The sequence below is a fragment of the Hyaena hyaena genome, unplaced genomic scaffold (genome assembly GCF_003009895.1).
Source record: "Hyaena hyaena isolate Hyena2069 unplaced genomic scaffold, ASM300989v1 scaffold_87, whole genome shotgun sequence".
NCBI lineage: Eukaryota > Metazoa > Chordata > Mammalia > Carnivora > Hyaenidae > Hyaena > Hyaena hyaena.
Window position 1 is genome coordinate 1,226,163 of NW_024080718.1, and position 27,536 is coordinate 1,253,698.

The 27,536-nt window shown below is 40.6% G+C and overlaps 1 protein-coding gene and 1 long non-coding RNA gene across 2 annotated transcripts in view; one reads left to right on the forward strand and one right to left on the reverse strand.

The window, feature by feature from the left end:
* The window catches only part of WIF1 (WNT inhibitory factor 1), a 71,751-nt gene extending 45,463 nt beyond the window's left edge, over positions 1–26,288 (reverse strand). The window contains exons 1-2 of the mRNA XM_039234281.1: positions 26,137–26,288; positions 25,536–25,675 (exon numbers count right to left, since the gene is read on the reverse strand). Of these exons, the coding sequence (XP_039090212.1) occupies positions 25,536–25,675; positions 26,137–26,284 (288 nt within the window). The 5' untranslated portion in view covers positions 26,285–26,288. The remainder of the gene's footprint in view (positions 1–25,535; positions 25,676–26,136) is intronic.
* On the forward strand, positions 14,621–22,967 carry LOC120233156. The gene is made up of 2 exons (XR_005528732.1): positions 14,621–14,743; positions 22,732–22,967. It is a non-coding gene; the product is annotated as an uncharacterized LOC120233156 (long non-coding RNA).
* Positions 26,289–27,536: the final 1,248 nt, after the last annotated feature.

Consider the following 27,536-nt stretch of genomic DNA (forward strand, 5'->3'; position numbering starts at 1 on the left):
GGTACAAGGCAGATGTGAGCAGACACCATAGTTAGTCAAGCTGATTCATTAAAGAAAAAAAAAAGGCACATTAAAGCTGAATAAACTGTCATCTTTTAGTGATGACTGTTGATTTGATGTGATGAGAGAAAGTTCATGCACGTGGATAGGTTGATTCGGCTCCCGGATGGTCTGGGACATCGTTAACTCATACAGACTGATTCTGGCCCTGGTTCAAACTTCTCAGCCTTTGTTCTTGGGGCTCAGAGGATGGCTTTGAAGTTCAGGATAAAGCTCTTCTAACACACCATTACCAAAGAATAACCTTTTGATTATGATCTCATGAAAGTATAATCAATAACTTACATAAGTTAAAACCATGGCAAACAGTGATGGTCCTGTAATTGGACCTTTATGAATTCCATATGTTACAATCTCTGCATTCGCTAGCAGTCTTGCATAATACGTATATTTCTTCCCCCCAAAAAGCCGTTGAACTTTCTTAAAAAGCTATGAAACTTTTCACGGCTACTGTCAGCCTTGAACTCTTCGGGCCCCTGAGCTTGGGTGTGGGTACATAACAGGCAGGATTTTTGGAAAGCTTAAAAGGATAAATAAGTATTTCTCCCAAATCCAATAGACACTCACTTGTGCAATGCAATTTAATCAAAGCCAGTTAGCTTTTTTACTTAATTGTGTAGCTTGCGTGCTTTAAAAAATAGTTTGGTGGCTGGGGTGGGGTGGGCGCGGAAAAAGACCTCCAGCAAACACTGGTTACAAACATAAGTAGAAAATATATTCACTTAGTAAAGGCTAGGAAGCCATTATGCCATTATCTACGTTATCTAAGATTGGTATTTACTCCTCTTTCTTGTTAAGCTAATTATACTATTACTGAATTTAAAATGGAAGTGTTTAGTGTAGCTTAATTGGCTTCACTTTGGGAGGAAGGGCAGTAAGCATGCAAAAAAAAAAGACTTGGGAGGAAAAGTGCTAACCCATGGTCACAGTAGTTAAAAACAAAAACCAAAACAAAGCAATAGAGTTCTCTGATGGATCGAAGGGGACAAAGAAGTCTGAATTGAAGGAACATTTAACGACAGAATGAAAGATATCCAAGGAAAGAGGAATCCCTTTTAGACTAAACATCAGATCTTTAAGGACAGATGAGAATATAGAGCCTAAACCAATAAATAAAGTCGGGGGACACATCAAAGGAATTATTTTTGCATCTTCACCCTCTCCTCAGAACTATTACTACCCCCAAAAGTGTCGACTTAGTTCTGTTGCCTGTTACCATGAAGTAGCTTTTCTTTTGGAACATATCTAAAAATTTGTCAAAGGGGAGGGGACTGGGAGATACAGGCTTCCAGTTATAGAATGGATAAGTTACAGGAATAAAATGTACCGCATATGGAATATAATCAATGGTATTATAATGGCGTTTTGTGGTGACAGATGGTAGCTACACTTGTGGTGAACATGGCATGACATACACACTTGTCGAATCACTATGCTGTATACCTGAAAAAAATGTAACACAGTGTGTCAACTATAGTTCAATAAAAAAGTTGCCAAGCTAATTTCCAGCAAATTTATATACCGTTAGATTCCTTAGTTCAAAAACAGCATTAAAATAATCTTTGTGACTCTACTGTCACTTTATAAAATGTCCCCACTTGTAAATATGTTACTAGCTTTCAAATTAAAATTTGAATTACTGACTCACAATGCATTCATTGTACCATCTACATTAAAAAACATGATATTTGGTTCCATATCTCCTCTATTTGATTATATATAATTCCTAAATGCAAAGACTGTAACTACTTACCAATCTATTTTCATTGTCCAACTTTATTTAATAAAAATAATTTCAAAATCTTACACACACACACACACACACACACACAAACACACATGATCAAAGGAGACCGTACACCAAAGGGGAGAAGGATCAAGCTTTTAACATCTTTGGTTTGATTGTTTTTTAAGGGAATATCAGTGAGCTGGTTTGGGTCCAGTTTCTGTCCAGTTGTGACAGAAGGCAACAGACTGCATAAAGAGGAAAGGAAATAGGCCAGTGGGAAAACCAGATGTATGCAAATCAGTAGGGCCAATATGATCTAAATCATGACTTGTATGAATGTGTGGAAACTAAAAGGGACTGAGAAATGAGTCTCCAGTACTTTTTTTCTTTGCAAAAAAAAGGAAAAAAACAGGATGGCTTTGGAAATTATAGACCTGTCAACATCAGTATCTGTTTTCATGGCTTTCACACCTTGAAGAATAACCTAGATATCAACATAGAGTCACAGGAAATAAACAGCGCTTCCTCAGTTGACCTCCTTCCTCAAAAGAGAGGGCAGGAAGCAAGAGACAGGCTACTTTTATGTCAAAATCACTATTGGTTGCTTCCCACAACTGGGAAGTCCAGCCCTTACTCTTCGATAGGATGGTTAAACAATCAATTTAAGAGTTTAAGAGTTTGTGTTTAACCCAAAACATAAACTTGTGTCTGTCTGGTATACATATTGTGTAGTGTTTCATTCAGATTGGTCTCGGAAACCAATCTATCAAGATATTCCTATTAGTGACTTTTGTGAACAAAGTGTGACGGAGCTCACAAAAGCTGTAGCCTTTCTTAAATTAAATGAGTTTTAATACTCTGGAAGACAGGAGCACCTAAATGTTCTTAATCAATTAAAATATGACAACACTAAAACCAGAATAAAATTTGCAGGGGCAAAAAGCCAACCACTGAGGTAAAATGGAGCAACTGAAACTAGGGAAATCAGATCTGGAAAATCATGGTTTGTTACTAACTGAATATGAGTTAGCAATATCTTCTGCTATATGGAAAAAGTGAACTTGATTATGAAACTAACTGTGTGTAAAATTCTTCCTTCATGTCATGCATTAGATAGGATACTAGAATCTATTGAGAGAACAAACTGGTGGCTGCCAAAGGGGAGAGGGGTGGTTCAATAGGTGAAATAGATGAAGAAGATTAAGAAGTCCACACTTCCAGTTATAAAATAAGTCATGAAGATGAAACATACAGCATAGGGAATACAGCCAGTAAGATCTTAATAACATTGTATGGTGACAGATGGTGACTACACTTAATTGTCAAATCACCATGTTGTACCCTTGAAACTAAAATAACATTTACATGTTAATTATACTTCAATTAAAAAACAAGAATGTGGGGGCATCTGCGTGGCTTCGTTGGTTAAATGTTCAACTCTTGATTTCAGCTCAGGTCATGAACTCAGTCGTGAGCTCGAGCCCTGTGTTGGTCTCTATGCTGCTCATGGCACCTGCTTGGGATTCTCTCTCCCTTCCTCTCCCTCTGCCCATCACCCACTTGCATGTGCTCTCTCTCTCTCAAAAAAAAAAAAATTTAAAATGAAATTTAAAAGTAAAAATAAAAAAGAATAAAAATTTTAAAAATATTAGTATCAATTTTAAATGATACGAACGAATGAGAAAGATTTAGAGAAACATGTCAAAAATTTACTGAAACCATTTAAAAAGTCTTATAAAGGAGTGTTTTTGAAAGTTCGGTATTCAGTTGATTACTTTTCCAAGTTCATTGGTGTCTCTAGTTCTTCCTGTTTTGTTTGTTGGTACTGTTTACATATCATTCTGGAAAACCAGTCCTACTCTGATGTAAATGAATGTTTGGCTGCTGTTATCAAGTCCTAAAAAGTATTACAAAAAGAAACTAGATTTCACTGTAGCAAGGAAGATTCTGGATGGAGACAAAATGTGGCCCATCAAAATGATGAAACTATGGATAGCCAAAGGTGATGGTAGATTTCCTACAGAAGGTAGTAAAAGATCTGGCCTATTTGCTCCCTGTGAGAAGCTGAGATCCTTTCCGGCTCTGCTGATCTACTGTTGACCTTAAAAGACTTTTGTATTCGCAGGCAGCTTTCCTGTCAGCATTCACTCTCCACTCCTTCTGCTCTGGGCTGGTACATTGTCTACTTCTTTTTCTAATTTTTCCACTCCCAAGTTTTATCTTATTTATGCTACTTCCTGATCCTTTTGAAATTTCTTTGTTTCAGAAAAGCAAATCCTTCTTTAACACTTATTTCTAAATTATCTTCCTCCCAGAGAGTAAATACTTCCACAGTACTCTTTCCATCAGCCTTCTTTTTAGAATCATCTTGACATTTCCTCTTAGACAGTTCCATCATTAGCATGTTCCCCCAATTTTCTTTGGTTGTACCATATTTCTTTGGGTGATATTATTAGGGGAAATTGAAGTAATAGTAGTTCTAGTACCATGGAGAAACATCATGTTTATTAAATGGAAGAAGGAAGAAAAGGGAAAGAGGATTGGTGGATTCTAGGGGAAATAATTCACCTCCAAGAAAGAGCCAATGTTCTAAAATGAACGGAGAGAAGGACACCAGAACAAAAGGGTCACCACACTTGTGAACATCATATTTTTCTTCCTCCACAGGCGGTGGATAGAAGACAAAACCAACCTATGAACCCAGTCTTTTAGAAACAGGCTAGCACAGGGTCAGGCCAACTTTTCAAAATCACCTAAAAACAATGCTATTTTTAAAGACATATATTATCTGACTATTAAACACTCTTCAAATGTCATTGAAAATTTTATATCTGTATTTCTTTTGATACTGCGGAATTTCCACAATAAAGGATCTCAGAGAGCTTTGTAAGCAGGCCAATCTTCACAAAGTCCCTCTGATGGGGAAGCATCAGAAACTTTAGAGCTGAAAATAGTCTAGGAGATCATTTGGGGAAACTGAGGGTCAGGGAGGTTAAATTATATTTCCAAGGCCCATCCATCAAGATCAGCTCAGTGTGCTTTCCATGATACTTCCCTACCACCATCTCCATTACACTGATGTTAAAATGAAAGAGAGAAAAAAAAAACCCAACACTGATGCCAGCCTCACATATGGGGTACTACCATTGCTAAATACCTACCATGTCTTGGCCACTGGTGCTGGGTGAAATGTACGAAGGCCAGAACTGAGCAGGCCCTGTCTAACGATTGCCTCATCCTGTTATTCAGAGCAGTGACCAACGCATCGTCTTTGCCTCAAAATTTCACATTTTGTGTGTGTGTGTGTATGTGTGTGTGCACGCCTGTGTTTGTGTTTACTAGACTGTGTAACCTAAAAACAGATTGACAGACTTTCTTATTCTTCATTCCGGGAGAAAAATTACAGGCAGTTCTTTCCTTCCACATTTTACAGGACTGTTGAATTGTGATACGGTGTTACAACCCTCTCATAGCCTTAAGTTTCAGACAGAAACGAAGTGGGAAGCCCTGCTGTGTCAGAAGATACGTGCTCTTTTGCCAGTTCTGTTGCTAACTCTGTGATCCTCACAAAGTCTGGCATCACCCCTTGTCCATGGTTTTCTAATCTGAAAATTCAGGTGGTTGAAGGGACCTTTAAGATTTCCTTCCCTTCTAAGAGTTTGTGATTCTGAGTGGAGGCAGCTCTTGACAAATCCTTCTTGCCTTTAACACCAACTCCCTCCTGAGCATTTGGGAAGAACAGAGTTCATTCTGCACAGAAAACCGGGTAGAGACTGGGGCTTGATAAAGAGCTAGTTCTCAATGTTCAAGTCTCAGTGTATTAGTTTTGTGCTCTTATCATCTAAGACCTCATGAGTAATCTCAGAAGCATGCAAACTTGGAAATTTGCTGCACAGAAATCCTTGGATGCACACTGTTGCCTTTATCAATTTCTGATATTTTCGAAAATGCAGAGATACATTTTGATGACCAATTGATGAGAGTGCTTAGGGTGAGCCAACAGGGTGGTTGAGAATGATTTCCCTCCATCAGACCTCTCCATTTCCCTTCTGTTCGCCATGTGTTCCCTGCAGGAGATTTTGCTCAAAGAAGCACGTGAGGGCTCCTGTCCTTGAAGTAGCTACAGAAGATTCTCTGCAGCAGAGAAGCTAGCACTTTACAAACAATGATTCGTGTCTACCTACCAGGCTTTTTTTTTTTTTTTTTTTCTTCTTGCCTGAACCATTTTATTCCATAGACAGCAAATTCAGGACAAGTGAACAGCCACTTCAAACTGCAGAATATTTACTCCAATATTAAGACTTCTGGTTCAAGTGAATCCAGCTCTTTAGCTGCCCTAGTACTTTTCTCTAAAGAATCCTCTATACCAACTCTTTCTCCTTCCACTTGAGTATCCAGCTCCAGGAGCTCTGATCAGCAAATTAATTGGTCTTCCTCTTTATGGAACACCTATAGAAGCATATTTATTTGCTCAGAGCTCCCTTATTTTGATAAATGTAGTAAACATGCCATTCTTCCTCTTAGAAAGTGCTATGCTCTAGCCACTGATGACAGTAGCTCTTTAGTCTTGGAAGTTGATCTACTTGCTAATCCTTCTCTACCTTGTCCCTTTGAAAACTGAGCAAATTACACCACTGAGTGTTGGGAGAATAATAACAAATCACTTAGTATATAAGGAACTTATTTAAAGAGTATATATGCAGAAATAAATGTTCCAATCACTATTATTTCAAAATACTTCTGGGTAAACGTATCTAATGTGCAGAAAAACTCATATATTTATTCATATTCACTTAAAGTTAATAGAAAATGTGTTTCCTTGCTATGTTAAAAAGGAATGACCTATTTTATTCTTTGCAACTCACCCACTAGTTTTGTATTTGTAATTTATAATTAATATATATCTGAGGAGTTCGCTGTTCACAATTAATCATCCAGATGCAGAGCTTTTTGCCTTGGCCGGCCTTAACATCCCTCTCTGGAAAAGGAGAGCCACTTACTGATCCCCCACTGCCCCCTACAGTATAAAACTTCTACTGAGATAAACTCGCTAGAACTTCAAAATGTAGGCACAAATCAACAGCTACCAGAACCACTTAGAAAGCTTCATTTCAAGATTGAGAAATAAGCCAGAAGAGAATACTAAACAGGATGTCTTTCATAATTCTGTTGAAAGTATGGAGTCCCCATTACAAGCCATTCCGCATTAACATATGTGTCAAGAGCCTGAACCACGATCAAGCGCTTTGACTCAGAAATTCCACTTGTGGAATTCAGTCCTAAGGAAGTAATCCTCCTATGGAAAAACTTCTATGCCGTGTGTTGCTCTTCACAGTGTTATTTATAATAGTGAAACATTATCTAGAGACAATCCAGATAGGAGGGCGGTTAAATAATCCATAGAACATACGGTAGCTGTTAAAAAAAATCCGTGTTTACAGACTATATAGTAACATGGGAAACTGCCTCACTGTTCCTAAGCAGACAACAAACAAAAAAGGGTACAAGTTGTTGCCTGAATGGAAAAACACGAGGTGGAAGAACACCAATATTTTAGCGTTTTCTTACGTGAGTTAACTATACAGGACTTCCCTTCTTCCATTCTTCCTTCTCTTTTTCTGTATTTTCCAGAGGGTGTACTAGTTTATGATGGAAAAAAGTAATGAACTTAAAATAAAACTCTGTAAGGATTCATAAAAGAAATGGTTATACCCAGGAAATTAAGTACTGCAAACCCTAATGAAGTCTAGTTTATGTAACTGAGTGAGTACCAGGTGCGGCAAGTTATAATTACTACGGAGACAGATCACAGTGTAAACACCTCAATTTGTAACAGAGACAAAATCTCACACTTGATTCCTCAGTTCTTTGTAAAGAGCCAAGCAAGGAATAAATGTTATGAATGTCTAGAAAGGAACTACTATTTGAAGAAGGTCTTACAGGGTAAATTTTACTAGTAATAATCATTTGTCAAAAGGTCTTAAAGGGTAAATACGAGTCACATGGCTGTCTGGTCTACCTGCTTCAGAGTTGAACTCCTAACGTTAGTTTATTAGTCAAACTAAATAAACTAAAACCAAGCTAATATTGGAAGACCAGGTAAAAGTTGCCTAAAATAGATTTTGGTAGATTTTATTGGCGGTAATTCAGGCAAACAGTATTTTGAAAAGTTAGTTCTGCTTACTGTTTTGTGTTTTTTTTGTTGTTGTTGTTGTTACAGCTAATGGTATTGTCCAAGTTGCTTTTCTCTCTGTGATTTGAATTCAAACACAGAACCAAGAACAATGTGGAAATGATAATGACTAATAATAAATCACAGACATTTTAGAACTGAAAGGAACCCCTTATTTTACAGATGAGAAAGAAAATGAAATACTTGTCCGAGGCCCCAGATAGATGGTGTGGGAGCCGAGCCAGAAGCCAGGTCTCCCGAGGCCAGCTCAGTGTGACACTGTGAGTTCAGAGACAGGGACGCCATCACTTATGGTGGAGTTTGGGCACCCCGCCAGCATACTCTCTCGCCTGGGATCTGGCAGACTACCTTTCTTTGGCTTCCCATTTAGGGAGCCTAAATGGTTCCCATTTAGCACTAACAGCTCATTAATACAAAGGGAAGAAAAGAACCTACTTTTTTAGGGTTGACTGTGTGTCAAGTACTTTGTACACATTATGCAACTGCATTTTGCTGCCAATGTAAAAAGTAAATTGATGATTTCCTTTTAGCACTTGAAGAAACCAAGGCCCCAAGCTTTTCAGTTGATCAAGATTTGGCCCCTGTTGCTGTTTGCTTCTCTTTGATAATTAACTTCTCCTCTTGTTGGGCAGCTGAGACAGGAAACAGTGTATTAGAGCGCTCCAGAAGGAATCAATAGGATAGGTGATAGGTAGATAAATAGTTACTAAGGAATCGATTCATGTGATTGTGGAGGCTGGTGGGTCTGATATCTGCAGTTGGCAAGCTAAAGACTAAGGAAAGCCAGTGGTACCAGTCCTAGTCTGAAAGGCAGGCTTATGACCCAAGAAAAGCCAGTGTTTCAGTCTGAAGCCAGTCAGGCAGAAAGAAGTTCTCTCTTCCGCGTGGGAGGATCAGCCTTTTTGTTCTATTCAGGCCTTCTCCTGACTGAATGAGGCCCATCCACACAGGGGAGGGTTATATGTCTCAGTCTACCAATTCAAATGGTAATGTCATCCAGAAGACCCTCATAGATGTATCCAGAATAACGTTTGACCAAACGTCTGGGCACCATGTGGCCCAGTCAAGTTGACACATAAAATTAACTACCACACATCGTGTTCTTCAGTATGGTCCACGCTGGGATTGGGGGGAGGTGATCAAGACACCCAGATTATAAATTCATGGAGGCACTTACTCCTAGGTTCACACAAGCACCCTGAGTGCTTCACTTGTCCCACTCAGCCTAGTAGTGACTCCATGTCCCACTCAAAAGGGCAGATTCAATCACCTCTCTTGACTTCAAGTGTTGTGTATTTAGGGAACAGCTTTCTATAATCCTGTAAATACCATTCTAGAAAAGTCTTGGCTATGTAGAGTTTCTCAAGGAATTGATGGCAACAAATATCTGAAATACCAAGTATGGACACAGATGAAGGGTGATTATTTCTATTCTCACCATGGCAATGGAATGGTAATCTACTTATATTTTCCACTGAAAATGTTTCCTTATAATTTAAATAGAATTTATTGAGTGGGCCCTTATTTATTTTTATCAAAAGGCAAAAACCTTCCTATAAAATCACAGATGCAAAACTTTTCTGCATTATAGAAGAATGTACAGCTATTAAAGATCAAGTTTGAATTATTTTACTTCTGGCCAAAGGCCATCCACTGCAAATTATCACAGTTATTCCTCATATTTAATTATTTACAGTTTCAGCAATGCATAGTTTTTTAGTCATTAGGAGGACTGAGTGAATTTAATGAAACAATATAAATGAAAGCATGTTTTAAACTATTAAGTACGATATAGAAAGGTGTCACTGCCATTAGCGGAATGATAGAAATCTCTTGCCCTAATTCAAGAAAGCTGTACTAATTTGCACGGTCTCCCTCAGTTTTTGAGTAAATGTTCCCTCAAACCCCAGACAACACAGGACATGCAATGATAACTCTCCAAGTTCAAGCCTGCAGATATCCAAGAAATCAGATACATTTAATGATCAAACTTTGGGAACCAGAGACATTTAGCCAGTCTGGAGTCAAGTGGATTTTGTATTTGTTCCATTTAGCTTCTGAACTAGATTTTGACTTAGTTGATTTGATATTTGCCTCATAAGGTAGGACTCTCTAAATGGAGCTGCTTCTTTAAAAATTGATTTGGATGGGCAGATCGGCCTACTCTTGTATAACACAGAGGTTGAAATAACATAGACACACCTACTCTGGCATCTGACTGCCAGGGTTCAAGCCCTAATCCTAACCAAGATAAAAATAGAATCTTCACTTCACAGAATTGATCCAAGAATTAAATGGGATAATCCCTATAATTACTTAGAAGAGCTTCTGGCACGAGGTAAATATCCAATAAATGTCAATTCTTTTTTTTTTTTTTAATTTTTTTTAATGTTTTATTTATTTCTAGGAGAGAGAGAGAGAGAGACAGCATGAGCAGGGGAGGGTCAGAGAGAGAGGGAGTCACAGACTGAAACAGGCTCCAGGCTCTGAGCTGGCAGTCAGCACAGAGCCCGACGCGGGGCTCGAACCCACGAACCGTGAGATCATGACCTAAGCGAAAGTTGGACGCTTAGCCGACTAAGCCACCCAGGCGCCCCAATAAATGTCAATTCTTATTATTAAGTTAAATCACATGAAATTCAACCATTTTGACCTACTAAAGATGACAGTTTCAAGTGAGTCAACAAAATTTACAAAAACCATGCTGTTTGTGTCCTCTGACAGTGTCAGCTCTTATTGGTCAGGGTCCTTATCTAGCCCATGCTTCCCAACACATGGTGTGCACGCAATAAAATGCCTAAAGAATAAAGATGCAGATTCAGGAAAAATCTCTGTTTTGAAAGAGTTCAAGATGCCATTTCATCAAGGATTCTGGACTCAGATGATCTAGTTTAAATCCTGACTCCACTACCCACTAGACGTGTGAACTTAGGCAACTTGCATAACCTTTTTGTGACCCAGTTGCCATTTTTGTACAACAGGAATATTAGTAATGCTATCTCATAGGGTTGTTGAGTTAAACTAGATAGTGATGAAAAGTGATTATTAGCACAGTGGCTGGCACACAGAATACCTTAATAAGTGCTAACTGTTTTCTGTTTTTCTTCCCCTCCCTTTTCTTCTCCTTCTTCTTTAGTTTATCCCAAGTTTTATAAACCAAAAGATGATTTCACAATTCTAGAAGTAGATCTCCAATTCTAGCAGTGAACTATTTTCTCATCAGACTATAAAGAGTAAAGTACCAGTAAATTCCATCTGTGATAATTTTATACATTTGCTAAGTATTTAGGAATTGAGGTTGAAGAAATGCAAAACTGCTTATATGAAGGAGCTGGAGAAATTGGGGATGTTTGGGGACACGGGCTGCAGGAAATTAATGTTGGTGTCTAGTTGGGATCAAGAGTCTTAGGTCATGCTGTTTTAGGTGCCAAGTGACAAAGTTCAGTGTCAAATTGAGGAACAGGGTAGACTCCCCATTTCTGCACAAAACACCAAGTTGCTCCGAGATGGTAAGGCCTATGGAGAATACAGTCCTCTATGGCCTCTTGAGTCTTTATAGCTTAGGGAGCGTGGAGAGGCTGCATCTAGACCTGACAGGTCTCACCAGGACCACATTGTAGCAGCAAAGGTCAGGACATCTCCCTCCAGGATGGCCTGTGTGGAGTCCTTCTAAGAATTCACAGAAGCAGTTGGTCTTTGCTAGGAAAGAAGCAGGAGTAAATGAACCAGAGACCCTACGTTAGCAAAGAGAGGACAAGTCAACAAACTTCAGGGTATAAATGCAAGGCCCAATGTGAGTCCACAGACTGGTGGAGTCTTGGGAGGTTCAAGTCACAGCGGGAAAGGCAGGTTGTGGCCAGTTATGAAGAAAACTTTCTATGATCAACACAATTAAAATGATTCCATAACATCTGCCTTAGTAAGTTCCCTGCCACTGAGCATGTTCAACTAGAAGTTAAGAGACCACAACTCCTGGATGCTTCAGAAAAAGGTTGGGCTTGATGGGGTGAATGAGCTCTGGGATATCTTCCAACTCTGCTATTCTGTTGATACCTAAAGATACAGCCAGAGAAGGCAAAGAAATCTCTGCATGAATATGGAGAGATAACTCAAAGCTTGACTCCTGCCTGAGATTGAGTAATTGTTTAAAAGGAAGAAACAGTAGAATCAGGGTATAATGAAGTCATTCACATTAGTAGTTATTTAGGATGAGTTCTCAAATTTATGATGAGTCTTGATGCTTTCAGTAACATGGAGTTTGAGATAGTTTATTTTCTAACTTACTGCATATATTAATGGCCTATTGAAATGAGTTATGTAAGATCACAGTACCCCGCAACTCGGTCTCTGTTAGACACAGCCTTAAAAAATGCTGAGATGGAAAATTCCACAAAGAAGTAACTTTTACATTGCCACCTGCTGGCTACAGCTGTAAGTGACAGCAGTATAAATAGAATTCCAAAGTCTTACCAAGTTCCAACTGGAAACCAGAATCTTGATTGAATTAACAAATGACATGAGTGAACTGTCTTCACTAGAAGTACTCAAAAGGCAAATATCAGAGGAATTTTACAAGTTTATTGGGGATGCATCTGGGTATTACCTTCAATAGGAGATAAATCTACTTAGAGTTGACTTCAGATGTGAATCCCACTGCCTCCCCTTGCCCCCCACCCCTGGTGGTGCATCCATGACTAATACTGAAGTAGTCCTTGCAAACCAGGCATCCTAACAAGCTCTATGGTGTTGGTTTATTCGGGCATATATTCAGCTCCCACAGACTGTTTCCTCAAGAGTATTTCTAGACACTTAATTCTGGAGAATTAAGTCTCTGTCACCTAGTGGTATAGTGACATTTGTTGTATTCTTTTCCAAAACAACAACAATAGCAACCACAGCCACCACCACCACAACAATAATAATAGCAAGTAGAAAGTAGAATGCATTAGGCCATACTGTCTCAGGTATATAAAAGCCATGAAGTTAAGCAGAATTGTTCCAAGTGTGCATATATTAGTTTTACAGGCTTCAGGCTATGCCCTGAAACCCTTTGTAGATTAATTCACTTCTCTCTCAAAAGAGTTACGCTCCCTCCTCAGTATTTTCACAGCACTTTGTTCACTCCGCAATTATAATACATTTAATATTGCATTGTTGTTGTTTTGTTCATATCTGTTGACACGCTAGACCGAGGGCAAGCTTGATCTCCTTGAGGGCAAGCTTCATATACAACTTACATATCTGTTTTTAGCATTCAGCACAAGCTTTGGCATTTTGTAGGCCCCCAACTATCTATTGAGTTGAGGTCAAAACAAGAAAGGAAGAGAGCTAGGTAGAGAAGAAAAACTCTAAATCTCCAAAATCAATCTTTCTATTCTGCAACTCATAACTTTGCTCTAGACTCAACTTTTCAAATTCATACCAGACTCTGCGATCTGAATGTTCAGCAGAAAACTCGTGTTTAGAAAGTTCCAAATGGACATCACTGTTTTTGTACCTCAAACTGTCCTGTGCTGACTCTTGTAATTAATTTCTCAGTTAAGACATAACCATCCAACCATCTGTCCGGCCAGCTCAGAGTCAACCTCATTACCAAAGCACCCACATGGCAATTTATCCTGAGAGATATCTCTGGGATCTGCTTCTTCTTCTCTCTCTCTCTCTCTCTCCTGTCTGCCTTCCTTACACTCTTGTCACCTTGTAATGTCTTTTAAAACTTCCTAATTGTTTCCTTGTCCTCAGCCAGGCACCCCAGCATCTACCCTCCATCTGGCACCAAAGTTACCTTGCATGCAGACATGACGTTAGCATCTCTGTTATCATGCTCCCTGTTTTCTGTAATACGAGTCTACTATGCCATACAGAAATCATCATCTTCTCAAACTTTTTGGGACTAATAGTCCTACTCTAACTACACCAATGATTTTCAATCCATGTACCTTCCTAGGCGTCATTCAGTATACTCAGAATGTCCATCCCAGCCCCACCTGCCTGGGCCACGCTCTGCCTACAGAACATTTTTTGTGACCCCATTTAGATGTTACCTCTCCTGTGATATCTTCTTGAGGGTGTAAGTAATTGTACATTTACTTGATCAATGGCAAAACCCTCCGGGTTTATGCTCCCGTAGCAATTCTCTTAGGGCATGTAATGGGGGCCACCTAGCCCATATGAAGGCCGTGTGCAAATTAGGTAGAAGTGCCCCTCTGGACAGAGGCAGCTCTGTGGCATGCTATCAGATTTGACAGGTGAAGTGTCAAAGAGCCGGGTTTCGGTTTGGTCAGGTTGAACTTGCCACTTTGGTCAGGTTCGCTTAGGTAATGAAAAACCCTGCGCAACCACACATGTTAGCCCTGAGAGCTCACCACAATTATTATTGCCTTATTGATGCCATGGTCTTTACCACCAGCTGGTGAAGTCCTAGAAGGCAGTTGGATCAATTAAAACTTGTATTCTCAGAAACCTAGGATGAATGAGCATTGATAAATTGTTTTTTGAACTGTTATTTTTTGAATGAGAAGACTTTCCAGAAGTTATTACAAGAAGATCTCTAAAGTATACAAACGTGTACATAAGTATTCTTAGCTGTGTAGTCTCAAGTAAGTAATTTGACTTCCTTACACCCTAGTTTCCTCATTTATAAACTGGGAACAATATTCCTGCCTCCCTCAGGCTTTCTGTGAGGATCTGATGAGACAGTATCTACAAAGTGCACAGCAAGTATGTGCTATGCAAGTATTGAGTATTATCATCAACATACGGTAAGTAAAGGAGTATTCTGAGATGAACCTCTTTAAATTTCACAAAAAACAAGACAATTTTGGAGGAAGAATCTTTATGTCTTGATTTTTAAAAATGGAGACAGATATTGCAGTGTGAATACAGACATTACCGTTAATGTTAAATGATTAAAGATGTTTTACTTAAGAGATAGAAACATTTTTTAGAATTTGGAAGGCATTTTATTTTCTTATTTTATTTTTATTTTTTAATGTTTATTTAGTTTTGAGTGAGAGACAGATAGAGTACAAGCGAGGGAGGGGCAGAGAGAAAGGGAGACACAGAATCCACAGCAGGCTCCAGGCTCTTAGCTGTCAGCACAGAGCCTGATGCAGGGCTTGAACTCAGAAACCATGAGATCGTGACTTGAGCCAAAGTCAGAAGCTTAACCAACTGAGCCACCCAGGTGCCCCTGGAAAGCATTTTAGAGGTAATCTAAACTGCTTTTCTTATAGATAAAAGAATTAAGTGATCTTTCCGTGGATTCTACTGTTTCTCCCTCTGGTCCTTCCCAAATATCTAGCCTCATCTATACACACACACACACACACACACACACACACACACCCTGCATCCCAGCCGTAGGCCCCCGTATTTTCCCTTGCATACATCCAGCCCCTGACCGGGTGCCATTACCTTTTCCCAGAATGCACTCTCCCAGATCCTGTGCTGCTGCTGTGACAGTCCTTCTCCCTACACTTGGTGCCTGTCTCAGCCCATTAAACAGCTTCAAGTCCTGGTTCAATTACTGTGTATTCTCTGGTGAAGCCTTCCCCTCCTTCCTCAACCAGAGTTACTTGTTGCTTCCTCTGTGTTCCCATTCGATGTTCATGCCTCTACTTAGCACTTATCAGAGCATAGGCTCTGGATCCCAACTGCCTAGGTTTGAGTTCCAGCTCTGCCAATTGCTACCCATGTTTCGTTTGCTCCTCTCTGTCTCGGTTGCCTTATCTATCAACTGGGAATAATAATGGGATCTACATCATGTATTAATTCATTCAACAAATAGTTTATTGATTGCTTATTGTGTGTCAGGAGCTCTTCTAGGACCTGGAGTTGTTACATGGTGAACAGGACAAAGTCCTTGTTCTCATGAGCTTACATTGAATGGGAGGATTCAACAATTAAAATAAAATATAATCAAGCATAATCATGATTCTAGGGACCATAAAAATATATAGTAGAGAAAGAGACTCAAGAGTCATGAGGGTGGTGGTTGACATTTTACAGAGGGGAGTCAGGCAAAGTCTATTAGAGGAGATGACATTTGATTGGACACAGGGGAAGTGAGGGAGCAAGCCACACAGAAATCTAGCAGGAGTAAATTCTAAGCAGCAGAAACTTCATGTGCAAAGCCTTCCTGGGGCAGGAAGGCTAACAGGGTTACTGCGGAGTTAATGAAGAAGGTAGTGGAGGAAATGAGATGCTCTTTATATCTAGCACCAAGACTTTTGTATTTTTATCTCCTAAATATTTCCCCAATCCATTTTTCCTTTCTTTTCATCCCTGAGCTTGTATTTCAAATTATCCCTGATTTCTCTCCTTGCAGTCAATTCCCCTCAAAGCTATCTTCTATCCCACCAACACAATATCTAAATATGTAGCTCTGACCCTACAGTCCACCGTGCTTTATACTTTTTCATGGACTAACTCAACATCATCTGTAAACACAAGATGCATTAACATGCTGGACAAAGTCCTCTAGGACCAACTCTCCACTTCCTGCTTGCACATACACTCCAGCCACACCAAAGTCCTGGTTCCCAGATAATGTCTTTCTGGTCTCTATACTTGCCTTAAGCTGTTTCCTTTCCCTAAAAACCTTCCCCTCTCCCACATTTTTGCTTGGCTAGCTTAATAGTCAGGCTCAGCTCTAGAGTTACTGCTCTGTGCTCTCATTATAACCTGAGAATGCCCTAGTCCTGCACGACTACCACTTCACAGCAATTATCAGGATGATGTATTTGTCTATATCTGCCTCTCCAGTGAGCTTCTAATTTTCTCAAGGGCAGAAAATTAGTTCTCGCTCATGTGTTGCCTCCCTGGGGTACGATCTGGGTTCTGGCCAAGAGCAGCTAAGCAAGAACTGTATTCATCTCCTTTCTCATATTGCCAGCTAAGTCATCCTGAATCTGTCCACTGTTTCAGGCCCACACAGTACATAGCTTCTCTGTGGGATCGTGTTCAGGTGAATGATTTCAAATGATCCCTGACAAATCACATTCATCTATAAAATTCAAAAAGAAGACAAAATCCACATGTCTGAAAGAAACAGAGAACAGAAATTGTCCTATGATTTTAGAATTTTAACTGCTAAGTTTGTTTGTTTGTTGTTTTGGAGAAACAGAGAGAGAGCGTGCACATGAGCAGGGGAGGGGCAGAGAGACTCTTAAGCAGGCTCCACACTTAGCATGGGGCTCAGGCTCAGGACCGTAAGATCATGACCTGAGCCAAAATCAAGAGTCAGATGCTTAACTGATCTGCCTCTTAACTAGTAGAGGTGCCTCTTAACTAGTAGATTTTTAAAGAAAATCAGATACTTGAAGAATCAGGCTTATGTTAAGTAACTCAACATCCAGTGTCCACTTCTCATCATTTATACAGGAGCATCACCTTCCAAGTGTAATTTCTATACCTTTATTGTACTTTTCTTATACTTACTTAAAAAGGTATGGGAGTTGGGAATAGATGCTAAATCAATTCTTATGCAAATTAGCATACCGTTTTCCTTATTTAAGCTTCCTTTGACATTGAGTTCAAAGTTCTAGTTTCCATTAGAAAATTAAATTGATTTTTAAAAAAGTTCTATGCACTCACAAAATGTGTTTTTTTAAAACAGTTCCATACCCTAACTGCCAAAAAAGAAAAAAAAAGGAAAAAATGGAAAAAATTAACTTGGAGCAGACTCTAACCATCACAAAATTTTCCGAAAGTTTAGTAAGAAAGAAGAGCTAAATGATGATTGTAGAAAAGCCACTGTCTACTCAACACATAACCCAAAGATTTACTTACTATGTCTCAGGGACAAACCTGCAAAATGTTGAGTCCATTCTTTTCACAGTAGAGAATAGAGAACTATCCCTGAACTGTTTCTACCTTCTCTTCTTCTCCAGAACCATCTCCATTATTTGACCTTGACATCCCCTTCAGTGACAGGTCATCCCCATGACCTCTCAGATGTGTACGAGACCATTCATGAACACCTACGACTTGTCTTCCCTTTTAAGACCCCCATGCACTTAACATCCTGAGCTCTCCACTTAGAAGGTATTTTCCTACCCTGCCGATCTGATGGATGCTTCCTCATCCTTCAGAAATTAATTCAGACACACCTACTCAGTGAGCTCAGTGAAGAGCTCAGGGAAAAGCGTGGCATTCTTTGTGCCATCAACCAATCCTATACCTTCTAACCTCATTTGGCTGAGTTTAATGAATGTTTGTTTTGTAGGCTGTGAGCTCCCTGAGGGCAGGGACCATGTTTATTCCTCTTTGTGTGCTCTATGTCTATTGTCTATGCTTGTGTTTTTTAATAATGTTTATTTATTATTTTTGAGAGAGAAAGAGAGACAGAGTGCAAGCCAGGGAGGTACAAGCCGGAGAGAGAGAGGGAGACACAGGATCAGAAGCAGGTTCCAGACTCTGAGCCATCAGCACAGAGCCCAATGTGGGGCTCGAACCCACAAACCATGTGATCACGACCTGAGCCAAAGTCAGACGCTTAACTGACTGAGCCACCCAGGTGCCCCTGTTGTCTATGTTTGTTGACTGACTGAGTGCTTGAGGCAGAGAAACACTGCAGCGAACAACTCCCTGTCCACTAAGGGTTCACAGCGATGTAACCAAGTTACTCCCAGGCTGGCAAATGGGGCAAGTTGGCCAACTTTTTGCAGCAAAAGAATCCCTACCTGACAGTGCCTCCTCCAGAGATCCAGCTACAGGCTGAAGAACATTTTCACTAAACTCTTTATCCCCAAACTTTTCCTCTCACAACACATCAGGGACATTTAAGTTAAATGAGTTTAATCCAAAACAAAATGCTTTATTGAATGTCATTCCTTTCCACTTCACCACAACAATTTAAAAGATTTTTATTTGGGCCAGCATTTTAAAGTCAGGCATAAACACAGAGGATAGTGGCGAAGGGTCTGTTTATGAGCCTTTATACCACCGTGTAAGGAAGACGTAGAGGAGTTTACATTTGTGCCATGTAAATCGCTGTAGAACCAGATGGGGCTTACAAGGTACCTTATAACTCATCTCCTCTAAGCAATAAAGCTTTTTTTTTTTTTTTTTCTGGCAAAAGTTTGAGAAACTTACTGCTGTTTTCTATCAGCAGATACAACAGATGGCTGGCACATGCCTGCTTTGCTAAATGAAATGGGCTCTCTGCAGAGTTACTCTTTGATCCAATGGCATGTCCACACCACCACAATGCAAAATACCACAGCCTAGCAGAATCTAAACATTAAAAGTTTAAAGCTGCGTTTTTGATAGGAGTACCTTCTTCAAAAACTCATGCCCACAGTATGTAAACATATTCACATTCCCACTTTGAAACCAGGGACCAGGGTTCAAAAAACGAGGCATTTCCTCCATTTGGTGACATAAAACCACTGCAAAGGTATGATGGCAAACCCCAGGAGCACGAAAGTATGCAAGCACTTGGGCTGTAACTACCAAAACAATCATAACTCCATTAGGAAAAAATGTGGACAGTACACATTAAGGGATTTAAATAATAATAGTAAGTGTTACCATAACTTACGGAATTGGAAGGAGGTGGGTAAGGACATTTGGCAGTTCCTTTGAAGAGGGAGAGGTAGTGCCTGAATTAAAACCCACTCTCTGCTGAATTTCTCTCAATTTTGTCAAGGGGAGAAAAGAAGGAAAAAAAACCCCAATTTTCATACAGGTTTCCTCAAAGAGTCTGGTGGGAAGTCTGAGAGAGCAAATTCGGCTGGTTTAATGGGGCCCGTGGGACAGCCTACCAAGCACGATAGTGCGACGACAAGCTATCCGGAGCTATAGGGACATTTTAATGACAGGATTGGATTATCTAGTTCATATTACAGAAGCACATCAGCGGAATGATTCCACTTTTTTAAAAAATTAGCAAAAATCTGAGTCAGTTTCCAGGCAAATGATTTCTTTTTATTTAATAAAAGAAATTTTATTTTATTTAATAGAAGAAATTTCATTTTCTTTATTTTCTTTTCTTTATTTTATTTTCTTTTTTCAACGGTACCTTCCTCATTTTAAAGCTGATTTGGGTGCTACTGACTGGAGTCACTCACAGAGACGCTACTACCCAGGCAAAGTCCTTAGCTTTATGCATACTTGATCTTGTATTATTATTGTTATTATGTCGGGCAGTTTGGAATGATTCAAAACGGTTTTGAATTGGTAGGGACTCTAGGAAGGCTTATGTTCCTTACATAATTGGAAAACATTGTTCTCGATACAGTGTATCTTCGGCCTATGTAGTATTTTTGTATCTTCGGCCTATGTAGTATTTTCTGTTCTGTGCAGTGATACATGAAACAAAGGAGCGCGTTTTTTGCAGTTTAACCCAATAGTCAGTGCAGGTGCATTTCTGCAGTTTAACCCAACAGTCAGTGCTTCCACAAGATACATGGGACCACCCACTTCCCTGCGGAGCAGACAAAATTCCCTCCCTTCCTTTCCTGTTATCCACAAGGACACTTTTAAGTTTTGTTTTTAAACATCTTGAAACTGACGAAAATGAAGCTCAATCCCTGGCTTCTAGTGGTTATAAGAATTGTGACCACTACACATAATTACAGCTGACTTTAAGATCTGGACCTATTGGTGCAGATGCTTAGAGCTTGCTTGGTAATCCACGTGGTGGTTGGAAGTTAATACTGGCTGGTTATCTTTACCCAGAGAATTTCTATTCCACACACACCAGTTTCACCCCAACCCTTGCCAGCCATCTCAGCAATCCAGGTATTTGGTCACAAGGAGGTTGGAAAACTTGTACAGATGACTCAGCATGAATCCATCACCACTGTGGGAAAAGCCAACATAAAAAGAGATGGCCTATTATCTGGGTACTAGATTCATAGTACCTTGGCATCTACGTGCAGGTGACAGAATACATTACAGTTGTTAAGTTCAAGTCTATATGATTTTTATAAAGATCTATTTCTATGATCTATACAAACAAAAAATTTTGGCCTTGAACCAAATTGGTTCATATGGAAATCAGCAGTGGTGTCCTAATATTAGAATTCAGATTTGTCTGACAAAGTTTCTCATTAAAGTTTTATTTGAAAGCCATTCGTTTCAGAAAGGGTTATTTTCCAAATAAAATGTTTAATTAGCGCATCGTTTAGAAAACCAAAATGGTCACTCATGGCCCCTACCTGTCCCAAATGTGGAGAAAAATTAGAATAAGGAATGCCTCATTGAAAAATATCAACTATTAAAAGTTATATATAGCAATAAAGAGTATTTTCCCTTAATTACTGAAAAAATGCTTTAAGCCTCAACCTCTTTAATAGAAATTCTTCTCTGATCTAAGGGCCTTGAGAAGGGCATGTCAGAAAATGAGTGTTTTAAATGGGAGATACAGTAGAGATAGAGTTTTCAATGGAAAATGAGGATTTCAGTGAGAGAAAGAGGTCAGGCCATCTGATGTCAGATAGGAAAGCCTTCCTAGGCAGAGTTTTAGGGATCTTAAAATAAACTGGTGAGAGTCAGAGAAGCATTAGTGAATTCTTTGGGTTCCATATCTATGATCAGCTAAGAAAACCACTTGCTGTACCATTTTGTTGAGTGATGTGTAGTGTAAAAATGATACTGTATTGGGGCACCTGGGTGGCTCAGTTGGTTAAGCATCTGACTTTGCCTCAGGTCATGATCTCAAGGTTCGTGAGTTTGAGCCCCACGTCTCTCTACTGTCAGTGCAAAGCCCCTTTTTAGATCCTCTGCCTCCCTCTCTCTCTACCCCTCCCTCGGTTGTGCTCTCTCTCTCTTTTTCTCAAAAATAAATAAAGAAAAAAATTTTTTAATGATACTGGAGGGGCACCTGGGTGGCTCAATTGGTTGAGCGTCCAACTTTGGCTCAGGTCATGATCTCACAGTTCATGGGTTTGAGCCCCGCGTCGGGCTCTGTGCTGACAGCCCAGAGCCTGGAGCCTGCTTCAGATTCTGTGTGTCTCTCTCTCTGCCCCTCCCCTGCTCACACTCTGTCTGTCTCCCTCTCAAAATTAAATAAACATTTTTAAAAACTTTAAAAAAGGACACTGGATAATAAATATAAGTAAACTCATAATGTAGAACATCATACAAGCATAAACTCTATAAAGTATAGCTTTTGCACATATTTTATGTGAAATCGTTTTTTGAAATTACAAACCAATACACATTCACTGTGGAAAAACAAAAATGTAAAATACGCAGATGTGGCTAATGTTAATACTCGGGAGAGTCAGAGGTTTATCAGATGGTTGTTCCTATGTCTGCCTACATATTTTATAATGGAACCAAACAGAATATACTGTTATAGACTGCTGACTTAATCTGTCATGAATAGCCTCCTTCTATGGTGTTGAGTAGATCTCTAGAATATTCTTATTAATGCTTCATTGCATTCTCCTGCCACTATCACTGGACCTCTAAATCCTACCCATTTTGACTTTTATAAAGAGTATAATGAGAGGGGCGTCTGGGTGGCTCAGTCGGTTAAGCGTCCAGCTTCGGCTCAGGTCATGATCTCACACTGTGGGTTTGAGCCCCACGTTGGGCTCTGTGCTGACAGCCAGCTCAGAGCCTGGAGCCTATTTCAGAGTCTGTGTCTCTCTCTCTCTCTGACCCTCCCCTGCTCACGCTGTCTCTCTCTCTCTCTCTCCTAGAAATAAATAAAAAAATATTTAAAAAAAAAAGAGCATAATGAGGAACAGTCTTGCACCTAAATGTTTATTCATATCCACAATTATTTCCTTAGGATGACTCTCTGGAAGGAAAATTTCCCAAAGGATCTGTAACAAGCCTTTTGCCCTCAGAAGCAAATTGCCCTGCAAAAAGGCTCACAGGGCCATCAGCCACATACAATCATACCCAATTCTCCATATACTTAGAACACTCTTAAAAACCTGACCAACTTGATGTGGGGAAATGAATCTCACTGTAATTTTTATTTCCATTTCTTTGAAGTAGAACATAAAAGTTATTTCAGATGGCCCTGAGAATACTTGGGGTTAATGGACTAATAATTCATTGGAAGTAGATAATACCTACTGCCTCTAGGTCTTCAGTCCTAAAGTTATTCTAACGTTCTCCATGTGCTGCCAAAACACTTAAATATTCAGCTTTAAATTTCAGTAATCAGCTGTGTGTTTTTACTTGTGTTGAAATCTTTAAATGCTTGGTATTATTTGGATGAAATAACTAGATAATGGAGTGAGCTTTTCATTTTCCATGTAGATGTTTTGATGTGGTTTGGCTTTAGCCAGAGATGCCTTTCAAAATACTTAATTGGTATTGAAGTGATTATTTTTCTCATCTTCAAAATTTCCATGCATTTCAAAAATGATGCTGCTGGAGTCATATAACGTTATTGAGTAAGTAAAATAAGTAAAATTTAAATAACATTTTTAAATGTCCCACTGTTTGGCATTGTGTAAATCGTATCCACCTCACCTACCCTCCTGCTAAATAAGACAGACACCAGAATACCTACCCAGAGCAGAAAGCAGAAAGAGCAAGATAACTGAGCTGCTTGCTAACATTGTCCAGCGTAATGAGATAAGCCACAATGGTGATGAACATCTAAACGGGGGAAAAGATGCTAGAAGCCTTATTTCCATGCCAGTTCGACGTCTTCTCTAATCCTTTACAAGAGACATTCTGGAGATTGATCTGTGTTTCATTTCGTACTCAACTATGCCAGTGTTTGCAAACCTGCACTATGCCATAAACCAACAAGGGAGATAGCATGGCATTTAATTAAGCCTTTGCTTCAAATTCCATTCTTCAGAAGACAAACACATATGAAAAAAACAAATAAATAAGAAACGCTGATACCTTTTGCTTCTCTTACAGTTACCAAACGCTTTCAGCTAGCAAGAGGTGTCAGTTAAGCTACCTTCCGATGGTTCTTACAAATTCATGAAAGTATAGGTAAAGAAAGTGTCCTTTTAAAAACTACTGAATCAAGGAAGCTTAGGTGGCTAAGTCAGTTAAGTGTCCAACTTCAGCTCAAGTCACGATCTCACGGTTTGTGAGTTCGAGCCTCCCATCAAGCTCTCTGCTCTCAGCATAGAGCCTAATTTCAATACTCTGTTTCCCTCTGTCTCTGCCCCTCCCTCACTCTCCCTCAAAAATAAATAAACATTTAAGAAAAAAAAACTACTGAATTAATATTGATCCCATCTGACAAATGTTCAAACACAGATTCAGGTGAAAATAAAAAGGAGATGATAAAGGTCATTCATTAATTTATTACTGATTTCACAATATCCCAACATTAATTGTCCATAAAATACCTATGAAGAGGGAATTCTATAGGAAGAAGAGGGGCAGTCTCTTTTAGAGCAATAGAAGCCTCAGTGAACTTATCTGCCAAATGGGGGTATGAGAATAGATGACCTTCCTGTTATGAACCCTGGTGAATCCAAAACATCTATTTTATTTACAATGATAGAAGTGTTGATGAGTCTAGATTTGGTTTATGTTAGGGGGAATAATGACAGAACAGACCTGAGGGAAAAATGACACTTAAAATGATCATGCCCAAAATAAAACAGATAATTAGAGAGACACAAAGTGGTTTCTCAATTCAAAATGAGTACTTTTAATTAAGTGTCTTCTGGATCACATTCTTCATGAAATAGGCCACTTAAGTGATTTTGGAATTAAGAAAGGACCTGAGAATGTGATCTTACTTACGAATACAATGACTTTCATAGTGGACATATTTTACTGACTAATGAATAAAAGAATTTATTACTTACTTATTACTTACTGTCCTCTACAGTAAATTCTCCAACTGCACAAAAGAAATTAAACCCACATAACATTTATTCTTCTTTTCTTTCCAAAATTAGAGCTCATTTATGTAATACTGGAACTGTAGGCAAGGTAGCATACAAAGGATGTAACGCGAAGGATGGTAATGTGCTAAGAAATAAAAGGTATGCTTCTTCATGAAAATATACTGCAGTTTTCTTTTTCCATATGAAAGTATTTAAAGTGGTACTTAAAAAAATCAATAGTCTACAGTATTTTACAAACATTCTTATATGACACTTTTTGAGGCTATGAACTTCAACCAGAAACATACAGCATTTGCATTGTTCCAACAATTTTTCCTAATGCACAATGTCAAAAATACTTAGCATTTAAAACTTGCTATAAAGTATAAATAATGTCAAACGTGAATAGTATATACTATGAGAAAAAGTCTTCTCGATAGTATGCTAAGTTTTAATGTCACTGATCACAGGGCGAAGTGATGTTGGTATTCGCCTCTAGCAGCCTGATGACACGGAATCCTATCAAAACAGCAAGCTTAGGCACACTGCTTACCTTTTTCTTTTGGAAATCTTTACTTTATGTGACATGCTTCAATAATCAAGGGTTAACTATTTGCTTTGGAGATCACATGAGAAATCACTCTTAAAAGTTGTAAAAAAAAAAAAAAGGGGGGGGCACCAGGCTACACATGACACCGTATTATTTCTACCTGCTATTGGGCAGTGGAAATATTAAAGGGTAATTTTCACCACCCCTTCTGGTATCAGAACTTACCTGCCCTGCAGCTTGCCAGGTAAAATTCATGGAATGGATATTGACAGGAATGGCTGGCATTCTCTGTTGTGCTTTTCTGAAATCGTGCGTAAAAGGGGCCATTTTCCCCTCTGAAACAATCAAGATATCTTCTTCAAATCCTGGTTTTAAAAACAAACAAAACTATCAAACTAGGTGGACTTAAAAGAATCCAAACCAGAAACTGCATGCAAAAAGAGCATTAACGAATTGGCACGGGTCATGAATATACGCTACGCACCTGTCCGAGTACCAACCGATTTTCCTCTGCATGGGGTAAGAACGGTACCTGCGGACACGGAGTTACCGGGTGCGAACAAACGCTGGGTCCAACCCCCAAACCTACGGTCGTAGAAACTAGCAACTGCACAATCAGAGCACTAGATCCGCTTAGGCTTCCTGAGAGAAGCTCATACACTTCCAGGCGGAAAAAAATAGCTTATTAAAAGCTGGAGGGGAACAACCTTCCTTGGAAATTAAGTTGTAGAAAGATCCTTAAGTGCACGCATCTCTCCTTGAACAGAAGCGCTGGAGAGGGTAAAGCCACAGGTGGGGGAAGGTGGCGGGCGGGGGCCTTCCTTACCTATGAGCACTCTCGCCTGGTGAGCGTCGATCCACAGGTACAGGCTCTCCTCCCGCGGCGGCGCGACCTCCGCCCGCAGGGCCAGCAAGCACGGGAGGACGCTCCAGAGCCGCAGCGCGGCGGCGGGGAAGGCGCTTCTCCGGGCCATGCTACCCCAGATCGCCCTGGCGGAGGCTCTCGCCGCCGAACCTCCTTCGGCCGCACCCTTCCAACTCGCAACCTGCGGCTGGGAAGTCCTCCCTCCGCCCGAGGCGTGCAGCCTCCTCCTTCCCGTGCGAGTGAGCCCGCGAGCGCCGGGGGAGGAGGGAGGGGAGAGCGGGCGCCCGCGGGGAGGCAAAGGGGGCGCGGGAGGGAGACGCGCCGGCGGAGACGCGAGACTGGCAAAGCTGGAGATGCCAGCACGCTAGGCGAGGCCAACAGCCCGAGGGTTAAATACTGCCCAGGAGGCAGAGCGGGAAGGGAGGGCGCGAGCGCGGCGCGAGCGAGGAGCGGCGCACAGGCCCAGCCGCTCGCCACTGGGGGGCGCTGGCGGACGCGGGACCCCCGGAGGCCGCGTCCACGCCGAGGGGCGCGGGTGCGAGCGCGCGCCAAGGGGACGCGTGGTGTAGGCGGTTGCGGAGAGGGGCGCTCAGACGCGGCCCTGGGACCGCGCTCGCCTCTGCATCCCGCCTGGCTAAGCAGGAAGGAAAGGGGGAGAACGGACAGCGCGTGGCCTGATTAAGCGCTGAGGATGGTGATGATGACGACGACGACTATGACAACGACGACTCCATCCCTATGCCAGTGCTAAGGGAAGGCACACATTCCTCCACTTCTCCCTTTCCGCCTCTGTCGTTCCTCTCTGAGCCGCTCTATTCTGATACAGTGTAAAACCCGATCCACCGTCCAGTGGTGCCCTCGATCCCAGGCGCTCGGCTTGGCTCCCGGCGCAGGGCTTTCATTCTGCACTTGATGGACATCAAGGAGGGTGTTTTCGCAGCTGGGGAGACTCTTCTCCTTGCTCACCCGGCGGCGCCGGGACGAGTTCCCTTGAAGCCAGATGACACGCTCGCCCGACTCGGTGCAGATAGGACTACACAAAACCATGAATATCTTCATGTTTGCTGGGGTTTCCACAAACTTGGAGGTGCACGTGGTGGTACTGAAATCACACGCTATTGCGGGGAAGACCAAGCTCTGGCCTTGCCCGTGGGAAGACTAGGTGGCTGCCGGTGGGCTACAGCCTAACATACATACCCGAGCTCTGCAGAAGGGATTTAACCTGCTCTCTGACTAATCCCTTGGCTGTGCAAAGAAAACGGAAGCAAACGGTTAAAAAAAAAATGCTTCGAAAGATTTCAGACTCAGAAAAGGGTTGTTTACTTCTCTTTGTTCTTAGGCACCCAGATGCTGTGACAAAT